General features: G+C 32.0%; 1 protein-coding gene and 1 pseudogene across 4 annotated transcripts in view; one reads left to right on the top strand and one right to left on the bottom strand.

Annotated features, from left to right (window-relative positions):
- Positions 1–22756, top strand: part of ABCD3 (ATP binding cassette subfamily D member 3) — a 94573-nt gene that overhangs the window by 30941 nt on the left and 40876 nt on the right. For all 3 annotated transcript variants that reach the window (XM_081305044.1, XM_081305045.1, XM_081305043.1), the window contains exons 2-4: positions 7306–7342; positions 14283–14381; positions 17669–17757. In XM_081305044.1, coding sequence (XP_081161170.1) covers positions 7306–7342; positions 14283–14381; positions 17669–17757 — 225 coding nt within the window. The remainder of the gene's footprint in view (positions 1–7305; positions 7343–14282; positions 14382–17668; positions 17758–22756) is intronic.
- Positions 353–6115, bottom strand: LOC308656786 (F-box/LRR-repeat protein 3-like; annotated as a pseudogene). The gene is made up of 2 exons: positions 6075–6115; positions 353–1087 (listed from the first exon to the last, which is right to left on the bottom strand). The product of its transcript is annotated as an F-box/LRR-repeat protein 3-like (transcript).

The raw sequence follows: 22756 nt of genomic DNA, 5'->3' as shown, positions 1-22756 counted from the left end.
AATCTGAAATCTTTTTTTTCCTTAAGTTTTAGAGATTTGATTGTTGTCAGGCTAAAGGAACAAGTGGATTTTTCTGCCCCAAACTGATTTATAGGATTATTATAGATGGTTTGAATGTATAGTTTTCAAATAAGATGTAGCTGGCTGATTGAGTTCAAATTCAAAACATCTCCATAAGTCAGGCATGTGAAATTAAATAACCTATTAAATAATCCTTTTGTATACACTGGGTATCAAAGTTATGTCCCACAAAATAGTAGAATTATATCAGAATGACAGCAAATAAATTTTTATTATAATATATTTGCTTGAAGTTAAGGTGCTATTCATCATGACCTTCATCATGCAGTCCTTACCAAGTAGGCATTGTATCTGGAAATCACACCCTACCAGAATGCTTGGATACTTCCCAGTGAATCTGCTCCAAACTATATTTTTTTTTGCCAGGAATTAATACTTCTTCATAATGGATAACTGAGACAGGTGGCCACCATACATCTTCACAAACTCAACAAAAGCACTACATGAGATTTCACATTCCCCTAGTTCAGTGCTGACAGATTTTTGCAACATTCTGGAATGTGAATTAACTCTTCATCAAGCAACTATAATCCATTAGCATACATTACTAGTTCAACTAGTCTAGGGCATGTCATTCCCACACAGTCAAGTGTGCCTTTGCTTACCGATTTCTCAAAAGTGAAGATGAATGGCAGGAATTTCATAATGAAAAAATGGGTCAAATTCCTTTTTATATTAAAAAAATACATCACTAAGTTCACTGTGGTTGAATATTTGATGAATGCAACCCTGCTTTTCTGAGTAATATGGAAATGTGTCTGTCCAGGATTTTCACTGACTGCATTAATGTGCAAGTGTTTTAAATGAACATGCTTTTGAGAAAGCAGAGTAAATAGCAGATCATCACTTAGTGGTAATTCAGGGCCATGGTAAGCCGTGACATTGATCAGCCACACAAAGGATACCGGCTGAAGAGACATTAGGAAAGCTGCTCATTTTTAGTGGCTTCAGTGTATCACTATTGTTGGCCACTAGTACTTTGAGGGATGGATCATTACTGGGGTACCTATGTCTTAAGTGTACTCTGCATCAGAGTTGAGTTGTTGGCTTCTTTCTTTTTTTCCCTCTTTTTACCATGACAATTCTTCTATGGTAGAGTCTGTAATTTCAGTGGACCAAAAGCATCAATGTTTGAAATAATCACCTATCTTTTATGACATAACTTGAACTGCTTTTGGGCATTTTAAAAATGAATTCAAATCCTTAGAAGATGAAAGTTGTTATTGCCAAGGGCATTTATCTAGGAGATTTGATTTGTGAAAGAATTGCATAAGGGTTGGACTTCTTATTTGTCATAAATGGCTCCTTAAATGAATTCTAATTGATTTAAATTTAGGTATATAATATTTGCTTTATGGAAACACATTGTTACTAAATTTGGATTTTATTATTAGGATTTGGCTTTTTTTTTTGTCTATCTCCAGATCTTTGTACTTTTGATGATGTAAAGAAAAGTCAAATTATACTCATTGAGAAAAATCTCAATAATTTTTTTAAATTTATCTTGAATGCAGGTGGTTGTTTTTTAATTTTTAATTTTTAAAAAATACTTCAATGGTCAATGATAAATAATTTGTGTCTAGGTATGGGTTTTTCTAAATGGGATTCAATTATATTAAAAATTAGATAAAACACTCAAGTTATTTGGAAAAATTCTAGATATCAAGAGATACTTAAAAATATATGCAAATGTAGCTGAACTTTTGAGCACTTATCTTATCCTGAGTGTTTCATGAAAAAATTAGTATCCTTGTGTTCCTCATGTTGCTTGTCTTAGAAAACTGCTCTCTCATTTATTCATTTCAGTTGGTTTACTGCCTCAGCTCTAGCAGGTTTTCCAAAGCTGGTCACTTAGATATCTGGTTGTTTAGATCTTTCTGTTTTATTGGTAAATTCCAAAAGTGTTGACCTAACTCAATTAACAGTTTCCTTCCTTTTTTAATTTTGAAAGTAACTTTACTAACATATTAAGTAAAATAAAATTTAAAAGGCAAACAGGGCAGAAGTTTCCAGAGTACCTTCCATGTACCAGTCATAGTCTTAGGCATCAGTGATATAGAGGTGAGCAAGACTTGGCTCCTGCTCTCAAGTAGCTGGTGAAGGACAGATATGATGTACAGATTGTAAAGGGAGCACAGAGGATACTTAATACACACTGTTTGTGGATGGAAAATGAACAGAGAAGGCTTCTAAGACAGGGTCACCTGTAATTTATTTTTCTAATGGGTACAGTTTTGAGACTGAAAGACGGTACCATTAATCATTATACAAGGTCAGTAGGTGTAAGCAAGGTTGTTCCAGGCAAACTGATAAGAGATGATCACTCCATTCTAAGAAGTCATGTGCTGAGTTCTCAAGACAGGTAGGAATTAAGCAGGTTAATTGAGGAAGAAGCTTTTTAAGGGGAAGTATAGAAAGACATACTGGAAGATTAACATAGCATTAGATGGAAGCATGTGAAATTGCCACTTTGTAAGTGAGAAATGGCCAAATATTTGCAGTTTTGTATAGTTCAATGTGATGTGTTAAGGTAACTTAAGCACAGAATATTTGTGTTTATTGACAGGAGATACTCCTGAAAAACAAGGCTAGAACCAGGTCATGAAGTTCTTGAGTACTATATTGTGGAGTTTGGACATTGTTCTGAAAGTGATTATATGTTTATTTAAAAATATTTAATTTAAAGTATTTAATTTTTTAATATCCAATGCATTCTCACTATTGGCAGAAGTGAGAATAGATGTAGTTTTTTGTTCAAAATTTATTTTTAGAGGCACAAAATCCAAATTAGGAAAATGAGTTCAAGGGAGAACGTGGGTTATCTTGAGAGTGAGAAACCTTTTTTTATTTTTACTTTTCAGCTTTTTGGTGTTGGTATTTTACTTGAAGCAAAAATAATGTGGATACTTTCTTTTATTAATGCCCTAGAATAGCCAAAACATTGAAATTATCTCTTCTCTGGAGATTTTGTAGAATTCCACTATAAATCTTTTGGACTTGGTGCTTTTTCTTAAGGGGTAAGGTGGATAGGAGGTAGGTACCTGAAACTTTGCAAATTTCTCAAATTTTCAAGCTGTCTAGTTTTTTCCTTTTTCTAAAAAATTACTCATTTCATTCAAGGTTTCAAATCTCTATAGAAAGTTGAGATAAGAAGTCTCATTTAAAAATGAGTGAATTTCATCTATTTTTTGCTTATTTGTTTTTATCTTGCATTTTTGTACTCCTTTTAGAATTAGATTATCTGATGCTTTAGTTTTCAAAGAACCAACCCTTGGGTTTTTATCCATTAGTCTTTATTATGCCTTTTCTACTTTCTGCTTTCCCTTGTTCCTTTATAGTTTTTTTGTTGGATGTTTAAATTATTAACCTTTTCCCCTGTTTATTGAAATTTAAAATTAGGTTCTAAGCATTGTTTTAGTTGAATTGACAGGTTACATGTTTTATATACATATATGTGGTCAATGTGTATGGGTGTATATTTGTATATGTATGAGTGTGCATATATATGTACCTGTATATTTGTGTGTAATGCATGCCATATTTGGTATGATTGCTGTAATGAATAGAAGAGAGATGAATAATGAGGAAACTACTTAGAAAGTAGGTAAGAATATTATACTAGATCATGTGAGAAATTTTCGTGACCTGAGTTGAAGTGGCAATAGAGTTGGAAAGAGTGTAGAGAACAACTGGAAATGAAGGGTGTGAGAAAGGAAAGATATCTCAGAATAATTCCTAAGTTTGTTGTTTGGGTAGCTAGTATATATGAAATATCTTCACTGAATTAGGACCCATGTTCAGTATAGGAAAATGGAAGAGTAGGTTTAGGGTGGAAAGGTACATTCAGATGTGGATATCAGGTTTATAATATTTACAGTATTTTCATTAAACCCTGTTTAAAAAACAGATATTCAAGTCAACAACTCATGAAAGCTGGAGATTTGGAGATTCATTAGAGATTTTGACTGAGGTGGGCTAGAGTGGTATCTCTAGGACCTGAGGATAGTAGGTCTAAGATCTGTCCCTTAGGTCCTAAAGTTCTATGAGAATTTTCTAATTTTGTGTTTGCATTTTGGCACATTTGGCACATTCTTGATTATCTTAGTGTCTACCATACTCACAGATCTCAGTGCTGGTATTTGTGTCTGAATGGTTAAGTGATTGTCTACAGACCACATATATGGTAATAAACAAATTTGCAGTAGTAGAATTTGTATTAGGTTGATGTATGCTAATACAAAGCTGAGAAAATCTTTCTTCAACTTTTGACCTCATATTGAATAATTTTGCCATTAAAACTTTCTTTTATGGGGATGATTATAAATGAGAGATTTTTTTAGAGAATTTCTGAAAAACAGATCTTAAAATGGAACTTTGTTTTATAATCATGAAAATAACATAGAGCAACAGAATAATGTTTTGTTTTAATCATCACAGGCTGATCAAAGAACATAGGATTACATTAATTATGTGCTTAGGCCAAGGGAATGCCTAATAAGATGTGCCCTCAGAAAAAGGTATTTCATGGAAACTTGAAGCAGAAAAAGCACCAGGAGATCATGTGACCCATTGGGGTGTATGTGTGTGTTTGTGAGAGAGAGAGAAAGAGAGAGAGGTGTGTATGTATGTACATGTGTAAATGTACCTAATTATTACATGGATTCTTATTTAGCTGTATAAATACCAATTAGTAATGTTTATTAGCAATGCTATGACATTTTTATTGATTTTTATTTTTTAGAATTTTGTTTTGATGTATACGTTTTATGAAGAAATTACAGGTATCAAAGTACAGTCACCTTTTCATACAGTTGATTTACAGAACTTATTTATTGTTCTTGACTGAAACTTTCTATCCTTTGACCAACAATTGCCCCCTATCTCCGCCCCCCTTCCAGCCTGGAGTAGAGCTTCTGGCAATCACATTTTACTTTTTGCTTGTATGATCTCAACTTTTTTTAGATTACACGTTATAAATGGGATAATGAAGTATTTGCTTTGTGTGTATGTGTGCCTGGTTTCTTTCATTTGGCATAATGTCCTCCAGATTCAACCATGCTGTTGTAAATGACAGGATTTCCTTCTTTTTTAAAGACTGAATAATATCCCATTATATATTACATTACATTTTCTTTTTCTACTCATCTTTTGATGGACTTTGATGAGCACTTAGGATGATTTCATATTTTGTCTATTATGAATAATAATGCAATGAACATGAGAGTAGAGATTTCTCTTCAAGATACTGATTTCATTTTCTTTGGATGTATACCCAGAAATAGAATTGCTGTATCATGGAGTTCTATTTTAAAATCCTTGAGAAATTGCTGTTGTTTTCTATAATGGCCATGATAATTTATATTCCCACCAACAGTGTACAAGAATTCCCTTTTTTCCACATCCTTATCAACACTTGTTTTTTTCTGCCTTTTTAATAATAGTCATCTTAACAGTTGTGAGGTGATACTGCAGTTTTAATTTGCATTTCTCTGCTGATTAGAGATGTTGAACATTTTTTCATGTTTGTTGATCATTTGAGAAATGATAATTCAGGTCCTTTGCTTATTTTTTAATTGGGTTATTTGTTTTCATTCTATTGTCATTTGAGGTACTATGTATTTTGCATTATCAGATGTATGCAAATATTTTCATCTAAAGCCTGTCTCTTCATTCTGTTGATTATTATACTTGTTGTGCTAAAAGGCATTTTCTGAAATAGTTTTATAATTTGTAACAGTTTTAAACAGATAAACAATCCTGTAATACAATTGATATTAGAAACAATAAACCTAAGCACTTTTAAAAATAACATCTATTGAATTGTAATTAAGTTTGGCTTTCTAGCTTTATTGGGTGAACTGGTATTTTATTACTGAAAATGCTCATTATGCAGATTTTTGTAGCTCAACAAAGTGTTGAACATAGAGGGTTGACTCCTGTAGTTGACATGGAGATGTATTGCTCAGATTCCTCTTTAAAGTAGGGATTACTACCTAGCAGAGAAATGCAGAATCCAGGCAGCCTCCTCTCCCATCCTTTAAGGTCCACCTCAGCTGCAGAGTCATGACCTCTTTGTGGCAGCACACATTTATATATTAAGCAGGCAGAGAAATCACAGAGTGCTCTGATGGACAGTACTTGCTTTAGAACTTTCTAGTTGGTTAAAATTTTCTTGGTCCTGTATCACAGTTCTTTCTGAACTTGCTTTCTCTGTCTTAAAATTTACAGATGTTAATCTCAAACATTTTGTATCCCAAATACCCTATTATCTCAGCTTCAGAGAAACCTATCCTCAGTAGCTCCTGATCTTATGGAACTAGTTTTCTAGAAAGAAATATACATAAAACAAGAAATTAAAAATATAATCACTATTATATAGAAGCACAGGTACTCTGGGAGTATGTAATAAAAGGACCTAAGTTGGTTAACTATATTGTTGTTTAGGGAGGTAGCATGGTTTAGTAGCCAAATCATAAACTTTGGGCTTTTACTCTTTCCAGGCCAGTTTTCTCATTTCTAATATGTGAATGACACATGTTCTCTCATTTTTAAGAGAGATACTGGCACAGGATTTCCTATGTGATTGGGGGAAGTTTCCCAGCAGCTAGAGAAACATTTCAGTGTTTCACTGTAAATAGTATTTCAGTGTACAAACATTTCAAGCTTTTTTTAGTGTGAGTTTATTAAAGTCCCAGTTTCGAAAGCAGTTTATAGGGCGAAACTTTGATTCATAAATGAAAAAATATATTTCCATCTTTACATAGAAGGGTTTGTAAAATAAGTGTATATATTTATATAATATATATGTAAAAATTGCCAAACAAAATATTTGTCGCATAGTTGTAGTTAATACTTACTATCACTTCCTGGAAATAATCCTTAGTACAGTTTGAGCATCTCTAATCTAAAAATCTGAAATCTGAAACTTTTTGAGCACTCCATGTTTTTAGATTAGGGATATTCAGCTGATAATAAATATGCATATATTCCAAAATCAGAAAAACTCTGAAATCCAACACAAGTTCCAAGCATTTCAGATAAGGGTTACTGAGACTGTAAAGAAACAACTAAACTATTACTTTTAAATATGTTCTCTCAGGAGGATATGAAAAGAAACCTATTTGGAGAATATGGTATATTCTTTTTGACATCTTAGGATCATTTTAATGATGATCGTATTTTGCAAATAAAGTAAAGCTCTTTCTCTCTTTTTTCCTCCTGCAGTAAGAAAAGTGGAAAACCACCATTACAGAACAATGAGGTAAATTTTTATATCCTCTACATTTTGGTATTTTATATACTTAGTTTATTTTTTGTTACACAATTCTGAATTAGGATAAAATCATAGAATTTTTAGAATTAGAAGGGAACTTAAAATATCACTTTGTTGTTGTTGTTGTTCTGAGGATTAAATCCAGGGTGCTTTGCCATTGAGCCATACCCCCAGTCCTCTCTGTTTTTTTAATTTGAGGCATGGTCTCTACCTAAGTTGTTGTGAGCCTCTAAATTAACATTCTCTTGCCTCAGCCTCCTGAGTCTCTGGCATTACAGGTTATGTGCCATGCTTTGTAAAAATATCACTTCTAATCTGGTATGTATTATAGAATTTTTTTCTGAAATAGAATCTTGACTAGTGTCTCATAGTGTTTGTTTGAATTTGTGCATTCTGTGGAGGGCATTATTCCAATGAGGCAGTTACAACTGTTAGTTCTAGTCCATGCTGAGTTTAATTTACCCCTGCTTGCTTCGTAACTCTGTTATGTCATTTGTAGCTGTACAGGACAAATCTGCTCTCTTTTCTGTGATAGACACATATATTTAAAGATAGTTGTGAATGCCAAGTCTTTTTTCCCTTATGCTAAGCAATCTTCATTTCTTCAAATATTTCTCATGTGACATGGCTTTTTGATCCTTTTTCAATTCTGTACACATTCCTTTGGGCTTAAGCTAGTTTTCTTGAACATTGCACTAAGAATATAATACAGTTGAAATAACTTGACTGGCATGGAATATATCAATACTATTACATTTCTTGATATGGATACCATAGTGCTAAAATTCAGTCTAAGATTGTGATTATTTATTTAGTCATAATTGTTGTTTACATTAAGTGAAGTTTATGGTAAATTATAACCTATAGTTATCTTTCTGATGAATAGTTCTGTTGGCAGATACCTTATATTCTGTATTCATCAGCTGATTTCTTTCTTTTTGTAATAACAACTTTACTGATACAATTCATATATACTATAATATTCGTTCATTTAAGTATGTAAATCAGTAGCTATTAGTATATTCAGAGTTGAAAAGCCATCTCTGCTATCTAATTTTATAAAATTTTATTAACTCCCCAATAAAATTCTATACCAAGTATTAGTTACTGCCTCAGCATTCTCTTCCCCCAGCCCCTGGCAGCCACTAATCTAATCTGTTTTCTGTCTCTATTGATCTGCTTTTTCTGAACATTTCATAGAACTAGAATCATGTAATATATGTGGTCTTTTATGTCTGTCTTCTTTCACTTTGCATGATATTTTCAAGGTTTATTCATGCTGTTTTTGAATCAGTATTCTATTTCTTTCTTTCTTTCTTTTTTTTTTTTTTTTGCTGAATAGTATTCCATTGTATAGGTATAACACATTTTATTATCCATTCATCAGTTGAGGGACATTTAGGTGGCTCCATTTTTTGGCTTTTAAGAATGGTGATGCTATGAACATTTGTGTACCGGTTTTTAGGTGGATGTTTGTTTTCATTTCTCTTGGGGATATATCTTGGAGTGGAGTTGCTGGATCATAGGGTACTTCAGTTGGTTTCTTTTAAATAAATATTAATTTATACCTGTAAATGTCAGCTTAATGAATTTCACCATCAGTACTATTAGTGTACAATTCTTATATCTAGTGTATTAAGTACAAGTTATTATCTGTACATTTAATTTACCTTCTCTTTCTTCCTCATAATTGCTAATAGTGTTGACTGGGAAAGGACCAACGAGATTACTCTGTGACATTTCTTAATCTTTATGGGTTTTTATTTTTGGTTATAATTTATTTAGCTGTGACTATATCTAATTATAGCAAAATTTAGTTCTTATTTGTCCATTGAGGCCACCAGAATTTTAGAGAAATATCAAAATCCTTGGTTAATTTATTACATAATTTATTAAGCCAATCTTTCAACAAATATTGAGTCTCTCACATGTGCCTGGCATTGTTCTTGGCTCCAGATATATGGCAGTTATAAAAAATTAGTCCATACTGTCATACATTCTACATGTCAGCTAATATACTAATACAGTATATTAACAAAGGAGAAAATTAGAATAGTTTAACATGACTTCTTTTTAGTAAACTTGCTCTACTCCTAATTATCAGCATTTCTTAAGTGTTCCTAAACCCTATGTATTATTGTAGTTTCTGAATATCCTGAAGATTAACGACAAAATTTTTGTTATAATTCATCTTTCTTCTTATTTGAAAAATGGAATACAATATGCATAAGTCCAGTTTTCTGGTATATCTCTATGATTATTATCTCTTGTATGTTATATCTGAGTAATCAAAACTTAGTTATCTTAGTGATACCTATTACTTGCATGTCATATCAGCAATTTGTAGGATAGCAAGATTCATTTGACTTATTTTAGTATTTCTCCCTATTTTTCAATTTTGTACAATTTTGTTTTAACATATACTTACTTATAGGTTGTATAGTGTGAGCAAGATAAATTTAGATTAATCTGATTAGTAATAAAAAATATACAAGATGTATACTGATTCCACCTTTGTAAAATTGAGAGGATGTGTATGTACATACAGACACAGTAAAATGAAATCTGCAAGGCTATATACCAGTATTAACAGTTGATATCTCTTATTTCTTATTTTTGGTTTCTTATTTTTGCTTATCAGAATATAATTTTTCTTCAGTGGATTATTCTTATGAGAGAAAGCAATTAAAAGGAGTTTTTTTAATTTAAATATTTTATAATCATAATCTTTGAGATGGGGATAGAGTGAAAGAATTTTCACAAGGCATGAGATTTAAGGATGGGTAAAGGATTTAAAGTTAGCAAATAGTACAGAAAGATAGTTTGATTTTAAAGTGTACATTTAATTTTGATGTGTGTGTTATAAAGTTTAAAATAATGCTAGGTGCAGTGAAGCACACCTCTAATTCTGGCTACTTGGGATGCTGAGGAAGGAGGATCACAAATGAGACCCTGTCTCAAATTAAAAAACAAAAAAGCCTGAGATGTGCCTCAGAGCTGGAGTGACACCCCCGGGTTGAATCCCTAGTACTGTAAAAACAAAATTCAAAATGTATAAAGCTATACAATGTGCTAGATGTCATATTTAGCATTCCTGGGTATATTTTTATATTTTTGGGTTGTGTGGGTAGGTTTAAATATGTATATATCCATCAACTGTACAAGTAGTTTACGTATTTAGAAACTTCATAAATTCACCTGTAAAATAAAATATAGATATCATTCTGATTTTTTTCCCCCAGCCTAGAGCCATCTCTGTTGATACATCTCTAGCTCTGCAGCTATAGCTGGAAATGTTAATTTAACTACTCTGTAGTATTCTGTTGAGTGAATGTGAACTGTTTCCTTCCCTATTATAGTATATAGTTTTCATTTAATAAATTTACCATAATTTATGTAATATTGATGTTTATTTAGATTGTATTTATTTAATAGTATTATAAACAGTGCAGTCTTTTTTCATTTGTGTGACTAAGTGTGCAGGAATATATCTGTAGGATAAGTTACTATAAATAAATTTGCTAAATTATTTTACATTTTATAGTTAGTGTGCATTTTACATTTTGATTAGATGAAAAATAATAGTTGTACCAATTTACACTTTCTCCAGCAACGTACAGTAGTACTTATACTCTAGCCAGCATCATATGGGCTTTTATTTCATTTGCTATTTTAAACATCTGTCTTTTTCAGTTAATTTTAGTTCATCTCACTTTTACAAGTTGATTGACATTTCAGTAGGAACGTCTCATTGCCATTTGATTTTTCTCCAGAATGTTACTTTTCTTTTCTTGAGTGTATTATTACTTTAACTTTTTATTATTTGTATCTAATGGTTTGTTTGCCTTTTCTATATAAATACATATATTTTAAGTACTGGGAAGTGGGGTAGGGGTATATCATAGTTGAAGAGCACTTGCTTAGCATGTAGGAGACCCTGGGTTCAGTCTCCAGCACTGGAGAGGAAAAAAAGTCTAAATATTGGGAAATTTAGAGGTTGGCAAAGTCAAGTTTGAATTTAAAATTAATTCTTAGGAAAGGCTAGTAGTATTAGGAAACATGCTGTCTCTGTAGGTACTGTATTCTTATTTATATTGGTTTCAAGTATGAATTTTACTGTGTAAATGTAGAGCATCTTGCTGTTCTGTTCTTTTCTCTAATTCTGTCTTTTTGAGCCAACCCTCCAGTCCAGGTGTTTCTTTGTAGAAAACTCTCTGATGACTTTTGGAAGAATGTAGTTTCTTTCATGGTCTCAAAGGTAATGAAAATCCAGTCAGCTTTCAAGTAACTTAAGAATAGAAACCAGTGACTGGAGGAACAGAAGAAAAGGAGGAGGAGGAACTAGAGACCACTTACCTGCTAATATTTTAAAATGCTAGTGTTACTCTCATAACATTTTTTTAAAAAGCCTTCTTCATTGTGTCAAATTATTTCATGGACATTTCATTTCAGAATTATAATCTAGGAATGGATGGAGGGTACTGAGATTATAGTCTGTTAATAGTATATATTGACTATAGATAGAATGAGGTGAAGGGGTGGTGGTGACAGAAGGAAAACTTTGACAGTAAAAGTCTAATTTTTTTTTTAAAGTAGTGGGTTGTATATTGCCTACTGCTTATTTTTTTCTTCCTGTATTTTCTTAATTTGGGAAATAAGAGATTTAGGTTGAAGTAGTAAGGTTTGGTTTGAGGATAATAGGCTATCTCAACTAGATTTTTTTTTTTTTTTTTTTTTTTTGGTGGTACTCGGGATTGATCTTAGGGGCACCTGGCCACTGAGTCACATCCCCACCACTGTTTTGTATTTTATTTACAGAAAGGGTGTCTCACTGAGTTGCTTAGCACCTCGCTTTTTGCTGAGGCTGGCTTTGAACTTGCGATACTCCTGCCTCAGCTTCCTGAGCCACTGAGATACTGGTGTGTGCCACTGTGGCTGGCTTCAACTAGATTTTGAGTAGGATTTTAGCCTCTTTTGTTTACTGCTGTGTCCTGATCATTTGGTATACTGCCTTGGATCAAGTAAATATTTGTTGAATGAATAAATGAATGAAAGAATGTATGTGTGAATACAGTAGACTGTCAGTGTAATTCAGTAGGAGATGGTTTATATCTCTGAAAGACTTGAAACACTGAATCTCCGTACAGCAGTGATAGGGTGGACTGATTTTTTTCTCGTTCTCCCCAGCACCCCCTTTTTATTACTGGGATTGAACCCTGGGTTGCTTTACAACTAAACTACATTTCCAGACTTTTTTGTTTTTTAATTTGGCACAGGTTCTTGCTAAGTTGCCCAGGCTGACCTCAGATCTGCAATTCATGGACCACTGCACCCAGCTAGTTCTTTCTATCCCTTTTCTTCAAGCTTCTTTGTCTACAATTCTGAACTACTTGGTGCCTGTTTATTAGGCTTATATAAATCACTTTGCACAGTTAAATACAGTACTAAAACTATTCTCTTTAAGTTCAAGTTAGATATTAATTAAAGCATAATTACTCTGAAGTTTGTGTAATAGTAGTCTAACTAATAGTAACTATGGGTATTTGTTTGTCAAGAGGATAGTACTGCTGGGCACAATGAGGCATACCTGTAATCCCAGTTACTAGGGAGGTTGAGGCAAGAAGATCACAAGTTCAAGGCTAGCCTGGGTAATTTAGTGGGATCCTATCTCTCTCTCCCCCCCCAAAAAAAAAAATTAAAAAGGATTGGGGATGTAGCTTTCGTAATTTGTGTAAGGCCCTGGGTTTAATCCCCAGTTAGTTAATCAAACAAGTTAGTGAACTTTGATTTTTGAGAGTCAGAAAAGGGCTAGGTAGGGATTGGGGTTCTGGAGTGTCTTGCCTTTTCTAAGAAGTTTCTCCCGCTGTTTCCCCAGATGGTCTAAGGGTATTAAAGTAAATATCCTCTACCATAGGCTATTGATGTCACTGTCAATAAGGTAAATATTCTCTACCATAGACAATTCATAGATCCAGTGAAAATAAAGAAATCTCAGAGGGAGAGAACATCATTTTATCTTTAATATCTCTACAACAATAGTCAATTCTCAGTCCTTTCTGTGACCTCAAGGCTCTGTCCTGTCTACCTTTTGACCTTCTGTCATTCTTGTTCCTTTTGCTGTAGCATCTTGCTGTTAAAATGCACAACAGTTTTATTCCCAACACTGGGTTTTTGCGCTGCTGTTCCTTGTGCTTCACCCCCTACCCCTGTCCTCCTTTCCCAAATAATCATGTGGCTTCATTTTATTTATGTCTCAGCGTAAATGACAAGAGATCTTTCTGGCCATCCTGTCTGAACCATTCTTATTTTTCTTAAGGCCTTGTCTAGTCAATTTGTAATAATTTTTTTTTATTGGTTTCCTTTTTTTTTAAAAAAATCTGTTTTCCCTGATAGACTGTACTGCATGAATAAAGGAACCTTTTCTGTCTTTGAATTTATAAGGAGGAGAGAGTGAATTAGCAAATTGCTTATTGGAAATCTAGGAATCCAAAAATTTTCTGATTTTTATCAGAGAAAATCATGTTGTAATTTTCTTTTTTGTAGTCTTCTGTTAATCAAGAAGTAGGTAATAAAAGAAACATTAGTAAGTACTTTAAGATTTCTTAACTCTTCTGTGATCTCATCTACTACTATGCCTTTCTCAAAGCTCCATCCAGACTGGTCATTTTGTTATTCCTCAAGCACATTAAACATGCTTTCACCTTGTTATTTTGCAGTTGTTTCTTCTGCTTGCTTCTAGATATTCAGATGGCTCCACAACTCCCTTCCCTATTCAGTTTCTAGGGAACATCTTATTTTCTGGGAAGCGTGTTTATGAAGAACTGTGCAGTAATTATCTTGATAGTTGTCTGTGTTGACTTAGATGAAATATTTAATCTTTTTTGTTTTAACTGTCTTAAAAATGTTTTGTTTTGTTTTTTAAATGTAGAAAGAAGGGAAAAAAGAGCGAGCTCTGGTGGACAGGGTGTTTTTATCAAGGCTCACACAGATCCTGAAAATCATGGTCCCTAGGACATTTTGTAAAGAGGTAAGTCTTATGAAACTGTAATGTTAAATGTTAAAGTTTAAAGGTTTTGAGATTAGAACAATAAATTATAACTCTTAGGTAGTACTAACGGTCAAATGTTTTCTGTATAAATAAAGAAGACTACTAACTTTTTTGTCTCTAAATTAGTCCATCATGCAAGTATGCTTGCTCAGTGCCAGCTTTTACATAGTTTTCTGTTTATGAGATATTATTTCATTCTGTTTTATGTAAAATACTAGAGTATTGCATTATAGCTACCTTCCATGGTGTTGCTTCAGTGTTAAGTACTGTTATTAAAACCAAGATTAAATTTAAAAGGACAAAGCATTTTTATAACATTGAGATGATTATAAGTCATATTGGTATAGAATATTTTTGAGGGTTGCTTCTTCGTATTTAATTAAATATATTTCTAGGATACCCCAAATGGTATCTAAATTCTTTAAATATTTTCAGGAAGTGAGCTGGTTGTAGGAATAAAATTTTATTATCCTTTCTTTTATCTTTTAATCAAGATTATTTTTATCATTATTTGATAGACATTCTTAATGATTATTAAAATAATGCAGCGTTCTTTTTCATTCTTCAGCATTCTTCCATTGGTCACACTTCTAGAATTTTCTCTTTTAAAATGTTTTCTGTCATTTTATCATTTTAAAATATTTCCCATTGTATTTTAAAAAGCATTAGCCTTATAATGTATTAATAGCAAGATAAAGTTAAGATATTCCCAAAGCACTAGTTCCCCAAGAGCTCACCATTCTTCCATCACATGGGACTCATTTTCTTTTGCTTGGCATTGTGTCCTTGAGAAACTAGGAAATAATGAGAAATAATGAGAAATAATGTAATAACATTTTTTCCCTAAGTAGACAGGTAATACTTCTTAAATAAAAAAATTGGAAAATGCAGATAGATACATTTTCTTCTCAGCCTTATCATCTTCTCATTCATTTTAATGTATAGTCTTCTTGTGTACGAACATGTATTTTGATAAAAATGAGATCACATACTTCTAAAATCTACTCCTTCCTTTATATTATAAATGTTCTATTCAAGTACCCTAGAGTTTCTCATAACTTAGTTTTCCCCTTTATATTCCTGCTGTTTTCACTATGTCTTACCTGCATTATTACTTGTTTATTGCTTCTTTCCTTGTCCAGTCTTCTTTCTAAAACACATAAAAACATTTGGCTTCTTTTCTCTTATAGTCACAATCTGACTTTAGCCTTCCTTTCAATATCATCTGCTTAGAAGATTATTTAGTCTTACAATCAGATTCTTGTGCTTTCATTTGTTCTTAATGTCTTCTAACATCCTGCCCTACCACTCCCCAAGCCAGATATGTTAAAAAAATAAAAATAAAACTTAACACTTGTTACCTGCTTTGTGAAGATTTCTTATAACTTTTTAGGCACAATGTATTGTTTTCTGTGTTTTACACCTAACTGGCTTTGAAGAATCTCTATTAGAAATGCAAGTTTCTCTGGAAAGATTGGCATCTTACTCACTAGAAACTTAGCAGCTCAGTGCTTACTTTGCCGATTGCAGGTGTGTTGCATGTACAGTGGATAATCAGGGCACTGTGGGTAATCCCCCAGGAGTCAATAAGGAGGTAGAAAGGTCTTACTTGACTAGTTTCCCAGTTGTGTTTAGATCTAGCTATGTCACAAGAGTCATTTTATATACTGTCTTTGAGGGATGTAAAAATTTAGGTTTAACCCCAGTTCAAGGAAGCAGAATAAACTCCCTTAGAAGTATAGAAAATGGAAGAGAGAGAGAGAGAGAGAGAGAGAGAGAAATGAAAATACAGCACATATGAATGTGTGGAAGTTGGTACGAAAGTTGAGAGATGGATTGCCTAAACCAGTGCAGATCTTTAGTTTCTATTGCATGCATACATTAGTAATAGGGAATAGTGGTAATTTTAAGGATATCCTTTGTATGAAGGCATTTCACAATTGTCTAGTTCACCAGATTTTGTGATAGTGAGACAAGTAAACTTGATATTCATGTAAAGAAAAAAATGAGCCAAGAATATAAAGTGAAGGAAAACATTAATGGTCTAATGTTTTCTTTGTACCTTAATGATTACTTTAGAGTTGAGACTGTATTTAAAGTTGGTATTATCATAAGTTAAGACATTTACAGTTAGCATTTATTAAATGTAACATGTATACATGTAACATTTAATAAATGCTAACTGTAGATGTCAATTCTTTAGGTTCTTCTGTTGTCATTTAAATACTTTGGGATGTTGGGATAGGGTAGGAAGGTGATATCTTTCTAGCTAACTCTGGCAACCATTGGGGTAGCAGCTGCCACAGCTCATTTACGTAATTTCTTTGAAGTAATAACTTCTGTGCTATGACCCTCTGCCTTGTCTTTCACTTTCAAGGGCCATATTTCCAATATATTCACCTTTTAAAAAACGGTGTTTGTTTCACAAAAAGTATATAAGTAATAGATGGAGTTGTCCTTCACTTCAATAACTTTGAACACAGTATCCAACAACCTCCTTCCTCCAATTCCCTAGGTCCTTTCCCCAACTTTAGCTTGTATGTTACTTTCATATTCTTCCAATTTAGGAGTTTTCAAAGATCAGCTTTGAATTTGTTTATTGATGGGGGAGGAGGGAGTGGTGTCAGGATTCTCATCTCTTCCTGCTTCATGATCTATCTTGCACAGCATTGCTTAAATAACATTCTCAGAATATCTCTTTTTAACATTTTGTTCTACTTAGTAGCAGCTTACAGTGATTTCATATTGACTTTAAATTTGGCTCCATATGCAACACCATACTTCATATGGTTTTAATCTTTTTCCCACCATTAAATTCTTCACCTGTTCTTTTTACCTGTAATTTCAGTTGTCATCTTTGTTTTACTTAATTTATTTAATGTATTTCTATGCTGTAACTGTCTTTGCTACTCCACACCTTTCCATCCTATCACTTTTTATATGAAGTTTCACAAGTGTACTCGCTTGAATTTGTCTGTTTTCTTGTTATTTTTTTTTTATGTGTAAATCTTGCCATAATAACTCAGGGATCCATTTTTGAATTCCAGATGAGAGAGATTAAATGATCTATAAGGCCTTTTCCATTTATTTTATAACTTTAAGTTTCCTTTTAGGCTATGTTTAAAAATTGCCAATAGCTAAAATGTAGTTCAACTGTATTAAGGCACAAGAAAGCTTTAAATTTTGAAACCAAAAATCTTTACCAGGTAATCGTCCTTTTAACTTTTATAAATGCATTTAATTTGTAATACTTGGATTTATTTTAGACAGGATACTTGATACTTATTGCTGTTATGCTGGTGTCTCGAACATATTGTGATGTTTGGATGATTCAAAATGGGACACTCATTGAAAGGTACTTGTCCATTCACTTTCCTTGTGTAAATACATATATATATATATATATATATATATATATATATATATATATGTGAAATACTAATTGTCTCATATTTAAGCTTTGTCTTATAAAACAAAAAATATTTATAGACAAAAATAAAAATATTTATTAACAAAAATTCTAAATCAGGCAAAGGATACTTAAGTCAAATTATGTGTTTGTTTATTTAAAATTTTTTGTTTCCCACATTCCAGGCACTGTGCTACATGATAATAGGGATATATATACTCCAACAAAGAGGAGAAATTCTGTACCAAGGCTTGCTGAGCTGACATTTTATAGGGAATTAGAGACAACTAATCTCAAAATTAAAGTACAGTACAAGTGCAATCATAGGAATTTAAAAGAGCCACCAAGTGGGATATCTGAAATGAATAATATAATTTTTTGGAAAAATCAAAGCATTTCAGTGAATTACATTGAACATGTTGATTAGAAGGAAATAATACTTAGACCTTTTTTCTGCTTTTGAATTTAGTATTTTTAAAAAATTTTTTCATCATATTCTTTCTATATGTTATTAATCACAAGAACTGATGATTTTGTTTTAACAACTTCAGAAATGCTAGATTGGATATGGTTGTTATAACCATTCACCATTTGTCTTTTAATGAGGAATGTATTATGATACCAAATGAATGTCAAAAGTTTTTTTTCTTATCAGAAAAATTTTTAAAATACTTAATATAAGCTAACTTTTTGAATGAGACACCTAAATTTTGACTTATTTTTCTAGGAGAATAAAGAAGTTTAGCTGCAGAGGATTAAAGCCCTTAAATTAAGCACATACCTCTGAATATAGGTAAATTATGTAGGTTTTAAATTTAACACAAGCCTCCCTAAAACTATTAGTAAGTCCTATTCTTTTCTATTTTAATCATAGTGAAATATGAACATAGCTCAATGTTAAATGTCTCAGGTGCTTCTAATTGCAGCAAAGGTTAAAGGTTACTTTATTACAAAACAATCCTGTGGCTTAGGTTTCCAACTGCCATTACTCAGAGCCAGTTGTTTTCCATTCTTTTTACTGTTTCATTTTATTTCTGTGTTTTGGCATAACATACTTGTATTTCTGTCTATAGATTCTTTCATTAGCTCTTTCATACTCCTGTTGATACCCAAGATCATATTCTCAATGTCATGTTGCAATTTTTGTTAAATTTATATTTATTGGTTACATGATATTGACTATTGTTTACAGCTGAGCCACATGCTTAAAAAACATTTTTGTTTTTGGTCCTTGCATTTATAAATTGCAAAGTTTTGTTTTGTGCACTTTTAATATTTTGCCTTCTGTTATAATTTAGCTCAGACCTTTTGACAAAACTGTAAAGTCTTCACAGCATTATAGTATGTCAAAGGTAGTAGGTAATCTCTCAGTTTTATGTCTATGTTTCCACCTCTATGTCCCTTTAGTTTCCTGTCTTGCTGCTCTAATTTATAGTATTATAATTAATATAATTATTAATATAATTTATATTCTACTTTAGACCCACTGAATAGCAGTTATTTTGAATTGGCTTTTTTATTTTTGGATATAAGTATTGTACCAGGGCCATGCACAAGCTTGGTAAGAGCTCTATCTCTGAGCTAGCTTCCCAGTCCTTTTTATTTTGAGACAAGGTCTTACTAAGTTGCTCAGTCTAGCCTTGAACTTGAGATCCACCTTACTTAGCCTCCTGAGTCACCAGGATTATATGTGTGTGCCACCATACTCAGCTTGACTTACTTTTATAATTATTTGGGGAAAGAATTTTTTTTTTTTTTTTTTTTTTTTTTTTTTTTTTTGTATTGGGGATTGAATCCAGAGGCACTGAGTCACATCTGCAGCCATTTTTATTTTTTATTTTGAGACAGGATCTCACTAAATTGCTTAGGGCTTTGCTAAGTTGCTGAGGCTGGCTTTGAACTCTAGCTGTTCCTGACTCAGCCTCTGGAGCTGCTGGGATTAAAGGATCATGCCATGGCACCTGGTTGAAATGAATTTCTTTCATTTTTCTCTCTTGCAATAAATAACCTATTTTCTGGATCTTTTAATGTTTTCTTTCTCAGTTTACTTTCTTATTTTGACAGTTTTTTTTCTGAGAAGAGCTACACAGGAGATTTTTGAGACCTTGTAGATCTGAAAATGTCTTTCTTTTGCTTTCACACTTGATTGATAATTTAGATGTATTTAGGTATTCCAAGCTGGAAATTACTTTACCTCAGCATTTTGAAACCATTTTTCTTGGTTTTTATCTCCCAGCCTTGGTTGCAGAATGACGGGAATCATATGGAGAATTTTTTTTCCAGTTTTCAATTTTTTAATTTTATTTTTTAAATTGCTTTTATTTTTTAAATACATGGCAGCGGAATGCATCACAATTCTTATTACACATATAGAACATAATTTTTCATATCTCTTTTTGTATATAAAATATGTTCACACCAATTCTTGTCTTCATATATGTACTTTGGACAATGATTTCCATCACATTCCTCATATGGAGAATTTTTAAAACTGCTAATGCCTGAGCCTCACCCATAGAGATCCTGCTTCAGTTAGTCCTCACTTGTTGAAATGTCTTAGGTGCTTCTAATTGTAGCAAAGGTTAAAAACCACACACCTTGACTTTTATCAACATCATCAATATCACTATGGAATTTTGTCCTTTTTCTTAAAATGAAATATGCTGCCTTAAGTGATTCAGCTTATTTAATTACACTTAATGAGGTTGCTAAATATGTCTGATACATGTTATAAATAAATATTTAAGAATTTTAAAAATCTATATACCCACTTTGGGTCTTGAGGCCTATTGTCATTCTCATTATTATTTTTTAATATTTAGGTATTACTGTACTTGAAAATTTCACTAAACATTGGTGTGAATTTTTTTCATCATTTTTTGTGCTGGTCATGAGGTGGGCTCATTTTAATTTGGGAACTCATTCTTCATTCTGGGAATATTTTTGTTGTTGTTTTTTAAAAAATTCTTCCTCTTTTTTTTTTTTTGAAATCTTTAGTTGAGAGTTGAATCCCAGACTGATCACCTGTATATTTTTAAATTTCTATTTTCAACTGTGACATTTTATTCTCTTTTCTGGAACATTATTATCCAGTGAATTTTTGTTACAATATTATTTCTTTTCTAAAAAATTTTCTCTTTCCACTTTTTTTGTGCATTATAGTTATGCATAATGATGGGATTTGTTATTATATATTCATACATGTACACAATATAATTTTATTTCTAAGATTTCTCTTGCATGTGGATGTTTCTGTAGCAATCATACTTTAAAATATGCAATATTTTTCATCTCAAGCTATTAAGTTTTTAAAAGTATATTTTGTTTTAGTTTTTGTTTTTTAGCTCTCAGTGTTTTGTCTTTCATGGTCCTTTGTTATTCTGGTCTTTTCTCAAGTATTCTGTGGCTCTTGACAGTGAATTCATATTTAAAAGTGAAGATCTTAAAAAGCAGGAATAAAGCCTTGTTGATTGTCTGGTCTCCCTTGAAGGGTGTATGTAGGAGCCTTTTTATGTATATGTGTCCTAGTGAGGAATCCTCTAACATATTCAAAGAAGTAAAACATAAACATAAGTGAAATATTTGTTCATTGCTGCTAGTATATTAGCTTGAGGAAAATCAATTTTATTGCTAAGTTCTGTTTTTATAAACTGTGTGCACAAGTAATCTGAGACCTTACGTAACTGATGGATAGAAGACATTTATGTCCTTTCATATGAGTTGTAAAATTTAATTTTTCCTTTGATAATTTTATCTGTGACTTTAAATGCCTTACGTTTTGATAAAAATATAGTCTCTCCAATTATAATATTGTTAATTGCCTTGTGGCAAAAATATACAGGTTACATCCACTATTGAACAACATATTAGGTATCTGTGTAGAATCAGCCACGTATTATTTATAAAGAACCCTGAACAGTAATAGAATAGATTAGAAAATTACTTTATTTTTGAAAGTTCTTTTTCCCATTTTATTCAGGCTTTGTGATTTCATACTTTAGTAATCCAAAAGAATAATACTTTTTTTTTTGTATACTAGGGATTTCCAACTTTAATTGAATACACAATAATTTTGTTAAATACTAATAATTTTGTTAAATACTAATAACCTGGAAAAAATACACAGCCAAGAGTAGGTAATATATTAATTGGTAATGATGCACAAGAAGAAAGTTACTATGTAGCATGAGCCAGTTTATTATTCTACTAGATAGTCAACCTACTGGATACTCAGTTTTAAATTTTAGTTACAACTAGGTCTGGTGGCACACCTCTAATCCTAGCTACTTGGGAGGCTAAGACTGGAGGATCCTGGCTGAGTTTTAGTCCAGCCAGGCAATACAGTGAGACCCTGTCTTAAAATAAAATGGAGATTTTTAAAAAGTTTTTTATTTTTTTCTGAAATTTCTTAAGGTATTTTGATATTCAAACATATAAAGAAGCTGCAAGAATAGTACAAGAAATTTCCTCATCTTCTTAACCTACATTCACCAATTATAAAATAATAATATTAAAGTTGTTGATTTTCTACTAAGTAAATATTTTTGAGACTCTGTTATGTATGAGATCTTTGATATTTGGTTAAATATTTTTAATATTTGGTCAAATTAAAAAGTATTAAAATATTGTGCATTCATAATTTGAGGCAGTTTTATTTGAATAATTAATACATTTCTCTTTATCACTATTAAAAGCACATTGTCAAAGGATTTATTGGTCTTTTATTTTTTGCCTCTTCCAGTGCAGGTCTATTTTCATGTATTTCTGCTAAAAAGAGTCTCCAAAAGACTTGTTCTTAATGCATTTTAGTATTCTTTGTATAAGTTCATTTGTTGTAGAGTCTGATGACTTTGTAGCATAGACAGATCTTAGTTGGATGGATATGTCTTTAGGTAGAAATTATAATAATTCTATAAATGCAGATATGGAGGCGAATCCTTCTTAA

Source organism: Spermophilus citellus (genome assembly GCF_964194105.1).
Source record: "Spermophilus citellus genome assembly, chromosome: 9".
NCBI lineage: Eukaryota > Metazoa > Chordata > Mammalia > Rodentia > Sciuridae > Spermophilus > Spermophilus citellus.
This window is presented reverse-complemented; position numbering and strand designations above follow the sequence as displayed.